Source organism: Chelonoidis abingdonii, chromosome 4, assembly GCF_003597395.2.
Source record: "Chelonoidis abingdonii isolate Lonesome George chromosome 4, CheloAbing_2.0, whole genome shotgun sequence".
NCBI lineage: Eukaryota > Metazoa > Chordata > Testudines > Testudinidae > Chelonoidis > Chelonoidis abingdonii.
The window spans coordinates 100,312,728-100,326,921 of NC_133772.1; the positions used below are offsets into that span (position 1 = coordinate 100,312,728).

At 38.5% G+C, this 14,194-nt stretch overlaps 1 protein-coding gene across 3 annotated transcripts in view; it reads right to left on the minus strand.

Annotated features, from left to right (window-relative positions):
* Nucleotides 1–13,933, minus strand: part of NOVA1 (NOVA alternative splicing regulator 1) — a 280,986-nt gene extending 267,053 nt beyond the window's left edge. For 2 of the 3 annotated variants that reach the window (XM_075065497.1, XM_075065496.1), the window contains exons 1-2: nucleotides 13,237–13,933; nucleotides 10,920–11,063 (exon numbers count right to left, since the gene is read on the minus strand). In XM_075065497.1, the coding sequence (XP_074921598.1) occupies nucleotides 10,920–11,063; nucleotides 13,237–13,372 (280 nt within the window). In that variant the 5' untranslated portion in view covers nucleotides 13,373–13,933. Of the gene's footprint in view, nucleotides 1–10,919; nucleotides 11,064–12,279; nucleotides 12,348–13,236 lie in introns of those variants that run through there. The other variant, XM_075065498.1, reaches the window with a different exon arrangement.
* Nucleotides 13,934–14,194: the final 261 nt, after the last annotated feature.

The following is a 14,194-nucleotide window of genomic DNA, read 5'->3' on the forward strand; positions in this document are numbered from 1 at the left end:
AGTGGCAGAAGTCTACACTGCAGAGCTGAAGGTTGAGTCCCAACTCTGCTAACGATACCTGCTACAAAATTTAACTTTTTTCCTATTTTAAAAAAAAGTAGGGCTGTTGATTAATCACAGTTAACTCACGCGATTAACTCAAAAAATTAACTGTGATTAAAAAAATTACTCACTGTTTTAATCACATTGTTAAACAATAGAATACTAATTGAAATGTATTGAGTATTTTTGAATGTTTTTCTACATTTTCAAATGTATTGCTTTCAGTTACAACACAGAATGCAAAGTATACTGTGCTTACTTTATATTATTTTTTATTAGAAATATTTGCTCTATAAAAAAAGGAAATAGTATTTTTTCAATTCACCTCATACAAGCACTGCAGTGCAGTCTCTATCGTGAAAGTCCAATTTACAAATGTAGATTTTTGTTCCAGAACTGTATTCAAAAATAAAATAATGTAAAACTTTAGAGCCTACAAGTCCACTCAGTCCTACTTCTTGTTCAACCAATGGCTCAGACAAACAAGTTTGTTTACATTTACAGGAGATACTGCTGCCTGCTTCTTATTTACAATGTCACCAGAATGAGAACAGGCGTTCGCATGGGACTTTTGTAGTCGGCATTGCAAGAGATTTATGTGCCAGATACGCTAAACATTTGTATGCCCCTTCATGCTTTGGCCACCATTCCAGAGGACATGCTTCCATACTAATGACACTTGTTAAAAAAAATGTGTTAATTACATTCGTGACTGAACTCCTTGGGATAGAATTGTATGTTTCCTGCTCTGTTTTACCCGCATTCTGCAATATATTTTCTGTCATAGCCATATCAGATGATGACCCAGCACGTTTGTTTTAAGAACACTTTCACTGCAGATTTGACAAAACGCAAAGAAGGTACCAATGTCAGATTTCTAAAGCACTTGATCCAAGGCTTAAGACTCTGTAGTGCCTTCCAAAATCTGAGAGGGACGAAGTGTGGAGTATGCTTTCAGAATTCTGAAGAGAACAACACTCCAACAGAGAAACTACAGAATATAAACCACCAAAAAAGAAAATCAACCTTCTGCTGGAGGCATCTGATTAAGATGATGAAAATGAACATGCATTGGTCCACACTGCTTTGGATTGTTATCAAGCAGAACCCATCAGCCCAGGCGCGTGCCCTCTGGAATGGTGGCTGAAGCATGAAGGGACCTACAAAGTGGAGGGGGAGGGATAGCTCAGTGGTTTGAGCATTGGCCTGCTAAACCCAGGGTTGTGAGTTCAGTCCTTGAGGGAGCCACTTAGGGATCTGAGGCAAAATCAGTATTTGGTCCTGCTAGTGAAGGCAGGGGGCCAGACTAAATGACCTTTCAGGATCCCTTCCAGCTCTATGAGATAGGTATATCTCCATATATTATGCATCTTTACCAGATCTGACATGTATATATCTTGTAATGCTGGCAACAACAGTGCCAGGTGAATGCCTTTTCTCACTTTCAGGTGACAGATCAGAGTTCAGCCATTCACTCCAAAAACAAGAAGTAAAACTGAGTAGACCTTTAGGCTCTAAAGTTTTACATTGTTTTATTTTTGAATGCAATTTTTTTTTTAAATAATTCTACATTTGTAAATTCAACTTTCATAATAAAGAGATTGCACTATAATACTTGTATTAGGTGGATTGAAATAAACGATTTTGTTTTTTACAGTGCAAATATTTGTTATAAAAAGTAAATATAAAGTAAGCACTTTACACTTTGTATTCTGTGTTGTAATTGAAATCAATATATTTGAAAATGTAGAAAACCTCCACAAATATTTAAATAAATGGTATTATTGTTTAATTGCACAATTAATTTTTTAATCGCTTGACAGCTCTGAAAAAGAAGTTATGTAAAAATATTGTAAGAAAAATGTTTCAAGTCATGAACTCAAAATACAGAGCATACCACATTTATGGTTGCCTGCATAACCTTATTTCTTCCCCCTTATGTGTATGCATGTGACACAGGTTCTCAAATTGGAAGGCACACAATGTAGTCTTGGGGGGTCAGAAGAGCTTGATATGAGAAGCTTGAGAGCAGTGGCTGCTGGCTGGGCACCCAACTCTGTAGGCAGTGCTGCTGCTGCTGCTGGCGGCAGTACTGCCTTCAGAGCTGGGCACCCAGCCAGCAGCTGCTGCTCTCCATCTGCCTTAAGAGACAGCGGCCAGGTGCCGGGGGGAGGGAGGGGAGGGGTCATAAACTACTACAGACACAAAGAAAGGGGGGGCGGTCCACAGTCAAATAAGTTTGAGAACCACCGCATCATGACACTGTCTAATTATATGTTCACATCCTGTCCCTCCTCTCACCCTACCCCCATCCCCAAGACAGAGAACTGATTCATTCAAGTCACATATTGGTAACACACAAAGGGAGCAGAATTAAGGCTGAATTAAGACTGGTATTTTCTAACTTTCTAGTGATTCAGTTCACAACCTATGTAATTATATATAAACAGAAAATATTCATTTAAGTACTAGTACCTTTCCACCAAATATCTGCAGATGAGAGTTAAATCACATTGATGCGGTGATAGGAAGAAAACTTTGCCTGCTGGCAAGACTTTACCTAGTTCTATAGACAGAAAACTCCAATCTCCTACACTGTCAGTACAGCATCTTTCAAAAGAACTGGAGTCATTAGTATGTAATTTTTGTTAACAAGTATTTTTCAAGAACTCTAGGGGTGCATAATATACTTCTTGATCCAAGCCGAATAGGTGCCACTCTAAAGGAAGGGAGGAAATAGGAGGTGGGACAGAGGTTATCCTGAATTTCAGGACGCTATGTATGAGGGAAATCACAGGTGCACTAAATGTCACTGAACTAGGCACAAAAGGAGTGCTTTTAAGTGGGAACAAAGACACACAGAGGGTCTTTGTGTACTAATGTAATTAATGACTGACAATACAAGGACTCCAATTGGTGAAATATTATCAGTGACCATAAATATCATTTTAGTTCTGCATAACAAATGATCTTACCTGAACGATTCTCAAAAAATGTCAAAACATTGATTGTGTTTTTCATCTGATCCTGTCAATGCTGAGATGACAGGCCCTGCAGGATGCAGTAACAGATCAATGATAGAAAACAGATGTTTAGTCTTTCCACAATGAAAATCTATAAGACCAAACAAATATAATTTTTGTCTGAATATCAGGCTTCCTTATAACCAAAAGTTACATCTAAATATGACAGTGAATATTCACATTTGTATACTATTTCTCTTCCTTGGTTGGAATAATCTGAACAACCCTCTGCAGATCCTCATATCTGAGGACTCAGTGTTTGTATTTTTACAGAGTGCCAACATATGACAATTAACCTGCTCCCTGACTCACATAAGTGGTACTTGCAAAGGCTATATTGGGCACATAGCCTCAATTTTTACCTCACCCAAGATTCTTTACAGATAAAATACGGCATTTAACTGATAAAAAAAAGAGTAAATATAACTGGAAAATAAATATTGAAAAGAAAAAGGTTAAGTCATCAGTAATCTTCCAACTGGAAACGGACTTAGATACCAGTCCCAAAATGTTGCCCTTAAATGATCATTGACATGGGCTCAGCGTGTAATTTCAAAAGGAACTTAGTTCTTAAAAAATTTCCTTAGCAAGAGTACTCAGTATCAAATAATCCTCACTATAAAAAAAAAAAAAAAGTAGCCACATGTAATTATGGAAGATGTTAGGAGAATAGCAAGTTAACCGAATAACAGGTATTGAATTTAGATGGTTGATAAAATATGTTTTCTGTTTACTGTTAGAAACTAGTAATACCAAAAGTGAAGATTTTAAAATAAGGTACTCTGACAAAATGTTTTTCTTCAAATGAAAAAACACAAGAGCAATCTAACCAGTCTTTATAAACTTCTGAACAACAACAATTTGAAATTAGGATTCATCAGGTTTTCAAAATTAGTATTAACTGTGTTTACAGAAAACAAAACAAAAATAATGGAAAGGAGTAGAGCCTTATTAACCAGCAATCTGACATTTAAAAGGTCTCTCAGCTCGACACTATTTAGATATTTCTGTTTTGGAGTAATAGAAAGCATACATAAGGAACTTGATATAATTTCCCCACGGCTGTGCCACAAAAGCAAAGAGGAGGGTTGTTAGTCTCAACGGAAAATAAGACTAATACTAAAAAACTGAAATCACAAACGCAAGTTTATTCAGAAACAAATTACCAAATTCCAGTTTAATATGATATACTAAAAATATGTAAAGAAAATGCTATACATAAATCAGAATTAAACAAGTCAAAGTGTACATTTAACATGCCCCACTACATAAATATTTTACAGTAAACCAGAAAGGAATTTTAAGTACCCAAATAAAAGGATCATTCAAACTACAATAGAAATGTGAAGTTAATTTTCCATTAAATATTTAACTATGTTTATTTTTTAATTCTTGTATTTCCTCTCTCCCACCCAACTTGTCTGAACAATATAGATATTTCATTTATATACAACTATACTTCTGTTTTTATTTCGGTAAGAATATTTTTTACGTCCACTATACTAGCAATCTATTCAAAAAATCATAGTTATCAACTTTATTAATTCACAGATAAAGGTTTTCCTGTTTACCATTAATTACAGCTTTAAACAAAAGTATGTCAACATTTTACACTAGTATCGAACAAATCCGAGGCTGAAACCAAAAAGGCCCACCTACAAACAATCATCAATAAGGAGGACTTGAAAAGCAGTCTTTCCATTTCTGGTATGTATTGCATTTTATACCATGACACTGCAGCCTCAGAGGGTCAGATTAATTAAGATCAACAGCAGCTGCAGTGCAACGTGAGAAGCACACTACCACAGTTCCCACCAGTCCAGCCCAATTACCTGCAGCATTCCAGCACTGGACAACTGACAACCCCCATGCTCTTTACCAAGTCGTTCACTCCCATTGGTCTACTGATAAATGTTAAAAACAAGCTAACCTCTTTTTGAGAAGGGCTACAAAGTGGAGTGCACCTGCTGCAAGCTGCAATGATGAGTCCCAGAGAGATGTTTGTCAGTCAGATCTCTACAGATGTTGTTTAACGTCATACTAGAGCTGTATCCAAAGATGGAAATGAGAAGGCAATCAGGCACAAACCCTCCTCCGAATCCCCCCCTACAAGTTCTATTTCTAAAAGATGTAGCCTGACAAACTTAAAGTAGAGGGTTTTTTTAGTTTCCTAGCCACTGAAAATAGGTGAGATTAAATTTTGTGGTTAACTACAGTTGAGAATACTGACATCCACAATATTAATTAGCAAAGAATTAAGATCACTAAGGTCCTGATACAATTCCTTTTCCATTAATGTATTCAGGATTTACCTCCATTTAAATTTTAAAAGAAGCATGTTTCTCATATTACAGAAGGTGAGAGGAGAAGATTCTTTTCTACGAAAACTGAATTGCTGTTTGGAGAGTGATTTTTTATATAATGTCTCCAAGCTTTCATAATGTAGACCACAGATTAGTACATTGATCCTGCCTCCACAACCAACCAACCACTGAAATGCTACATGGCAGTTTTGTACTATGTGCAAGGATGAAGAGTGGGGGGAAATGGTTTAGATTGCCATTTTAATTCTTATACAAAATTATGTTTTTTTAAATGATTTTCCCCCAGAATTCTGCAGTGTCCCAAAATGAGGGTGTAAAACACAGGTTTCTGCCGCATCCATTCAATTTACACGTTTTTTTCCATACAGTCAAGTACAAGTTCAGTATATTGTCATTAGGAATCCTTTAATCTACTTCTAAACTATAAAACATTCTGCTATAGAGAAATTCTGTCACATAATAAACAATAAGAATAAAGTTAGAGGCGGTTTTCATTTCCATGTGATGATCTTAGAGTTTTGTTCATTATTCTGCTATCTTTATTTCGCGTAACAGGTTTGTATGAGTATTATTGTTAAGAGTTAGCTAGCTATTTCAATGCAGCATAAAAAGTCTATACAATTGTTATTTGTTTTCAGTTTTCCTTTTTACTATTTTTGAAATTGCAAAGTCACCCAATAATTCAATAAAAAGTCAACCAAAGACCTATTCAGCTAACACAGAAAACCCTTTTCTTAGAAAAAATTAGATGCATAACACCTATAGAACATGAAATCATTAAAACTACTCTAATCTTCTTCCAAATGAGGGAAATTAGTAAGTAATAGATGCACAAGGGAGCTAGATGTACAACTCTCTCTAGATCATAATGAGTGCAGACATTCATTTGCAGTTTCCTTTTGAATGTAAAATATTGAGGACCTTTCAGTTAAGAAGCTAACTTTTTTTTTTTTTTTTTTTTTTTTTTTAATTCTGTCCCAGTAACCAGGCAACTGACAGCTGTCCTATTGAGAATTCTCCCTCTGAACAGCTGGCAATCAACCCTTGGCTTTTTACTAGTAGAAAGCTAAGAAACTAGAACAAGTCTGCAAATCTACACAGCTGTAAGAGCTCTATCCTAGAAACCCTTACTGACATGAAGCAGTCCTTATTCATACAATTCTATTGTTGTAAATAGGATCACTCATGTGAGTAAGAGTCTGCGATATAGCTTGTCAAGCCTTAGAATTTATTTATTTTTTTATGAAGTCCTTACTTTCATTTTGACAACGTTTCAGAAATCTGAGATAAAATTCTCAGAGAATAAAACCCAAGATACATCAATACTCCAAAATGCTACAAGTTGAACTATTTTTATCCCATAATTCTCTTCTCTAGGTCTCAAGAAATAACATTTTCTCTTCATTTTGAATGTCAATACTAACATAAGCAAGTAAACTATTTGCAGTTTTGTTTTTTTTTTAAAGGAGTTGGATGTATTTTTTCAATGAGAACCTACTAGTTTCTAAATTAAAAATGTTACACCTCCTTTATTACACAAAGGGGAAAAAACAGTGGGGAAACAAGCTTGATATAGCATGCTTTCATCCTGCCTAACATAGTATAATATGAGTAATGAAGCTAGATTTATTCAAGTGTTCAATAAAGTTGTGTTCACACTCAATTCACTTTCAAAGTTTTGAAAGTCAACACACAAATACTTTTCAGACAGTCACACCAAAGATAGCTGTGAAATCATCTAAATAATGCACTAACTTATATATATATCATTTTCACATGCAGGATGAATTCCTAAGACAATCCACTTAATAAATACAAAACAGCATTATCAGACACAAAATATGTTTTGTATACTTTGCCTTTTTGTTAAGTGTGCATTTTGATTGTACGGAAAATAACTCTTCCGCCTTAAATGTCCCATACCAAGTTTGGGGACTACCCGATTAGAATTTTGTCTTTCATAAAATAAAAAGCAGCTAATCTATTAATTAAGAGTAATAAAATATCTTAGCCCCAATTTCATCTTCATATCATTTTATCTATATTCTAATATATTTCAGTTAGCATATTACAACATATTTGAAAAACCATGAACCTAGCTCAAATTCACCCAAGCACTAAGCTTCTGAAGCTAGGAAAGATCCTGTTGCAGGATAAACAATATGATTACTCTCTTTCTTTCTTATGTAAAATTATATAAAGACATTCACTAGCAATGGTTTAGGAAAACAAGCAGGAATATACCTAGACTGGTTTTCAGGCCAGCATTTTTATATTTCTGAAAAATGGAGCACTGGATAAAACAGTGAGTTCAAACATGAGAAGTATCACCTTGTGGTTCTCTTTTTACACTGTGCAAAATTTAAGTGCACACAAAACTCAAACTTTTCAAGGCAATGCCTTCTTTAAACAGTTTTACTTCACTAATAATTAGTATCATGGCAATATCAGTATTTCACATTTTGGATTAGAAGCCACTTGCCAAAAACAGAATTGGAACCTTGTAACAGAAAATGTTACTCCCACATTTTTTAAATAATATAGTTAGACAATTTCACTTCAGATTTATTTGTCTAGATAGACAATACGAATAGAAAAGATTCATATATAAAATATACTCTAAACGAGATGACCAGAAAGTATAATTGTATGGGTCAATACAATTTTTAAAAGGTTACTTGATAATCTAGAGGGAAAGTGTCTTGCAACAGCAAGAGAAACAGGATTTACCCAAAAAAAAAAAAAAAAAAAAGCCTCCTGATATGATACAACAGAAGACACACAACTGTTAATAAAGCCCATGAACTCTCCTTTACTTTATTGAACTAAAACATTTAATAAAATACTTTAGAAATACATGCTTCTTTTCTACTTCTTATAATTAGATCTCTCTTTTTAATTCTAAAGCTACCGAAAATAGTTTTCTTAAGCACAAACATAAAAATTATTCTGACAGACTTACTCTATTTACTGAATACCTGTACCGTAAGAAACCATTAGATCACACAGTGAAGAACTTGTGACTAATACACCGATCCTTCTCCCTTCCAAATCACCTACACTCTTAATAGCCGTGCTGAACTTTCCCTTTCAGTTACTCCTCTCCTTCTCACTAAAATTTAAGCTTAACAGCAACCTCACAAACATAGTGTTTGCAAAATAGATATTTAATGTAACTATAGATATGTTAGCCAACATGTTAAGAAACATATATACACCCAAATAGGTTTTCAGATAACTGCATACTTCTATAAAAAAATCCTCAATAATATGAACCATAGCCCTACATTTTGGACTAGTATAAGATTAGCATGGTTTTTATCCCTCATGTAAGAGGGCTGGAAGAAACCCAAAAAAGTCATCAGCTTGGAGAATGCCAGGACCTCAGAAAATTCCACAGCCTCGTGGACAAATGCAAACAGAAAGGCTAACAAGATCCAGCTACAAGAGAATCCATTTTTCTCATCTGTCCATGCTGTAGCAAACAACAGGCCATCTTAAAATTATGTCTAAATCATTAATTTGCTAAATGACCTACAGTGTGGCTACATATATAAAACAGACTGTATAATGTCTAACTGGACATTGATCTATACTTGGTAAAATTAAACTGTACCAAGTCTTCTCTTGTCCTGGTATTTCCTTCAGAGAGAATCTGTTACGTCACAGAAACATTAGACATTCTTTTAATTCATCTCATTCTGGCTTGCCCAATTTTTAATTTTCAAAGGACTCTCCTGCTGATCCTGCTGTATCTGCACATTTTACAGAACAAAAAAGTATGTAATTCTGATTTAATCAGAAAAGAACAAAATAACTGTTAGAGCACTGAACAAAAGATATAATCTTTGGTGCGTCCTTTCCAACTCACTGTAAATAAACTATAGTCAAATGAAAAGGCATGTAATTTAGTATTTGGAATACCCTTCATAAACACCAATTTTCTGTAGCATCCTTGCACATCTGATACCACCTCATGTATAATGCAAAGAATCTATTTCATTTTCATCTATTGACAGTGAATTTAATTTACCATTGCAGCTCTTTCCCCAAATTACGTTATTAATTCCGCAATCAGGCTCTTTTGAATGATTTTATTTCTCCAGAGAGTTTTCACACTTCTGCACTGATTTTTTCACCCGAAAACACCTTTCAGAATATAAGAATTGTGTGACCAAAACTTTCCTAAGGCAAAAAAAGTAAAGGCAAAACAACAGAAGTTTCTGAATGACAATGAATAGCAATTATAGAACTATTTCATACCATAGAAAATTAAAACGTGTCCTTTTAATTGTGTTAGTACATTAGAACACTATAAATTGCATCCATAAGGCAGAAAAACAACAGGTGCATTTTCCATTTCCGTATCAAAATGACAATTCCAAAATAATTACAATCTTTCCATAGAGAATAAATGATCCATTTCTGCTTGACAGTGAAACAGAGTGGACAGGAAACTGAAATACTCCAAATGCTCATGCTCTGCTTACACTCATGCCAGCTGTCTTTGCTGTTTTAGAAAATTCAGTCATCCTGCTGAATTAGCTCACCAAATGCAAAACAGCTTTATCTTCTCTACAAAAAAAAAAATAAATATCAATAATATCTAGGCACCTCGGCTCTGAATTACTAGCCGCACTTCAAAGCTGCAAAACCAGAACATTGGCGAAATGATAGCTGTGTAATAAATTATTAGCAGTCAATAAAAAGTAGATAGATTTCAACTCAGACTACAAGTTCAATTACTAGATACTAATTTGTTAATCTTTAGAAAGTCAAACTCTACATGGAAATACAGAAATATTTTGCAGAAGTTCATAATGATGCAGATCATTATGCATGACCTGTTGTTTATAACATTTTGATCAAAAATGAGAAAAGACTAACAATAGGCACTCTGTGCACATAAATATTGAATGCTTTGTTGTTTGCATAAATAAAGTATGCACAAATCACACCTATTTTCTTATTCATCTGAAGTATTATATTTCCTTTCATAACATTATAGATTTTCCTTTTGTAGTCATATTAAACATAATCTAAAGAAAACATCTGAAGAGCAGTAGCACTTGTCCTCTTTACTTCACTCCAGGGCCAGTGAACAAACCAATGATGCAGAAAGAAGATATGTAATGGCTTTAAAGTAAATGGCCCATTCTTTAAGAAACAACCTCTCATTTTTATTTATTCTAGCTTAATTGCCTTACAATGATACCTGAAAACTTCAGAAAGACCCATTTTTAATGCCAGCTGTCGAAGTTGGTTCTTTAAAAGTAGATTTTTTTTAGTAATAAAAAGTGTTCAGAAAAATATATTCACAAAAATGTTTTCCTACAGTAATATTCTAAATAAATTTAGCCATACTTTATGGCCACTAAATTATTAGATAGTATCCAGTCAATTCCATAAACAAATTAAGATAAAACTGTTCATGTGCTCTGAGAAGATTACCCTTCAATGCATAAACCACACACATCATGTATGTATTTCCCTAGGGATTTAAAAGTAATCTGCTAATATTTGCACCTACCTGGGTAAAAATCTTTGGATTTAGACAGCTTGATGGTCGCCCCCGTCTCTTTCTGCAACTGAACAATTGTCTGTCCTCCCTTCCCAATTATAGATCCAGCAGCATAACTAGGTATGAGGACCTTTAGAAAATACTGGCCATCCTCTGAAAAATTGAGATATGCAAGGTTAATGTGGTTTACAAAACATTTGTTCTCCACCATGCCCACAAAAAAAAAAAAAAAAAAAAACAATAAATAAGTGAACATACCTATTAATATGTGCACAACTATACATCTAACCAGTTGCATCATTCTATAAGAAATGCGTGGAATATGCATTTGCCATATTCACTCTGTGGAAATTAAAGGATCTATACATTTTCCTTAATTTTCTGAAAGCATGAAAACAAATGACAAAAATTGAGTTGTATTTCTGAAGGTGGAATTGTTGCAGTTCTATTTGTGGTTACCATGGTACAATGAAATGAATTGACCCCTTTAAAAAAAAAAGTGCACAAAACGTGCATGACGACAAATCACAACCTTCCCTAAAAATACAGCTACAGAAATGCCAAAACTTAAAAAAAAAAGGAAAGAATGATGAAGTGATGACATTAGCAAATGCATGAGAACAGCAATTACCTATTGCCTGATTTCTTCTTAAGTGTGCAAAACAACTAGTCTCCCACCAAAAACCCACCCAAAATGTGGAGTTTTATTTTCCAAGCATTTTAGCCACTGCCAAGAAAACAACTCAACATGGTGTGGATGGAATCACTTGGCTAAGTAATCCTGATGTATTTCTTTAGCACTTCTTAGGCAACAGTGATCTCTTTTAAGCTCATTAATTAAAAGACATTAAGAAGAATTTTTCCCAATTGATCAAAAGCTTAAATCTCTTATTTTAAATACATGTAAAAGTGATAATGCCAATCCTCCCACCACCACTGGATTAAAAAAACCACAATCAGAACAGGAAAATATATACAATGAATGAAACGAATGTTTCCCCGCCACATTTTGCAACTGTGCTCCCTTCCCTTACTGATCCAGCAGCAATGAGTCTAAGGACCTTTAGAACACTGGCTCTGAAAAAAGTGAAAGCTATACAAGGGTAGGGGTTTTTTTTAAATGACTAGAAGTCCTGAAAACCAATCTCCAATTTGATTTAATCTCAGCATTTTGTCACATAGAGTTCTCCATAAAGTTTGTTTAAAAAATAAACAGGAGCAGGTCCAGGTCCATCTTACTTTCCCTATGAAAGGGTATAAGCATCCCAAACAGTGCAGATGGAATACCACAGTCCCCATTTATATTATATATAGATACAATACATTATAATACAGACGGTTTTTCTTAATATTGGATGAATAAATTCACCTCTGCCTCGGTGCATTGTTATGACGACTCCAGTGCAAATGACTAGAGGAGATGCTAGTCCCGTTATAACTCATCTCATCCAGGAAGAGCAGGATGTTAACTAACAAGTCACCGCACCAGAGACAACTCCCCTCACTCCAACACCCCCCCCCCCAACCCCAACAAGCCAAATCAATGCAACAGTGTCACACTAATAGACGAAGTGAGGCCAAAGAAACGGGAATCCCCGGTCAAGATTTAAATCCAGCTTGTGAGGCAGCTGATGGAAAAGGCGGAGAGCGCTTTCGCCATCCCCCTGCCACCCAGCTGTCATTTGTTTATCTATCTTCGCCAACGGATCGGGAGGGTGCTGAGGCAGGAGCCCCCTGTGCCCACTCCAGCCCCTGTAGGGTCACGGCTGCACACCCACCCCGATGGATACTATACCCCAAAGACTGCTAGATGCTGAAAACCGACGCCATTTTGATGAATGATAAGTTTAAGGCTGCTGCACCCCAGGAGTAGTGCCCCCCCCGCCGGACGGAGCCCCCTCCGCAGCCTTCAGCGCGGCCCCTGGGCAGAGCCGCTTCCCCGGCCGACCCGAGCCGCGCTGCGGGGTCAGGAGGTGGCTGTGTTCAACAGAGGGGGGAGTGCTCCCCGGGTGCAGCTTCCGCTCCCTGCGGACCCCTGCCCTGTGGCGCGGCCCCGTCCGCCGGAGGGCAGGGAGCCGGGTCCCGGCAGCTGCAGGCGGCGTAAGGCTGGTTCAAACCGCCCCCCCCCGTGAGTACCGGGCGCTCCCCACCCCCGTTCGGTTTTCACCCTTTTGGAACAACTGCGCCGGACCCCCGGTGAATTCTCCGGGGCAGTTCAGCCCCCGCCCGGCCGCCGGGAAGGGCCTCCTGCCGGGGCAGGGGGGCAGGTAGGAGGGAAGGTGGGCGGGCGGGAGGAGGGTGCTGCGGGGGAAGGGGAGATACCCACCGCCCGTGTTGGTCCTCTTGGTGCTACCGGCTTCGGGGGGCGCTTCGAGCGGTCTTTTGCGGGAGTCCGGCGGGTCCAAGTCTATGGGAACCCCGGTGTGGGTCCCGTTCTGCTGGATGGGAGCTGCCGCCATCATGTTCGCCGCGGCCAGGAGCAGAATGGTCTCTTCCTTGGGGAGGCGGGGGGCCGGGAGGGGACAGGGCTCGTCCCGTTCTCTGTCCTCCCTCGGGACGGCAGAGCTCCGCGCGGGGTGCCGAGGATGCTCTGGGGCTGGCGAGGCTGGCCCGGGGGGGAAGGGGAGAGAAGGCGGCGGGACTGGCCGGAGGAGCAGCTGCAGTGCGGTGCCAGGAGCAGAAGGGAGACGGGGGGATCGGAGAGGGGAGAAGGAAAGCGAAAGAGTGAGACAGAGAAGGAGAAGAGGAGGGAGAGTGAGAGTGGGAAGGAGGGGAGGGGAGAGAACGAGTGAGACGGGAGGGAGGGAGCGATGGGGATGGCAGGTGAGCCAGCGAGTGGGAGTCTGCCAGAGGATTCGCGCTGCCTCCGTGTCCCTTCAGTCTCTCCCTGCTCTAGTCCTGCGCCGGGGGCTGGTGCGGCGCGGCTGCTGGTCGCTGATCTCGGGCTCTCATTCTCGCTCGCACTTACGGGGCTGTGCGCACCGGGGTGGAGGCTGCGCCGCTTCGCCCTCAACCCGCAGCAGCGCCGCGCGCACGCAGAGGTTGCCGGTTGTTCCGTGCAGCGGGGCCAGCCAGCCTCAGCGGCAGCTACACACAAGCAGGGAGAGAGACAAGGGAGGGGGCCGAGATTTTCGGGGGAGGGGCAGAGAGAGAAAAAAAGAGGCGGGACTTCTTGGGAAGATAGGCGGGAGGCTGAGCCAATCGGATGTGAAGACTGTGAAGTTCGGATTGAAGCACTTAGCCAATCAGAAAGGGTAGGCGGAAGACAAAGCGGGGGTGGGGGC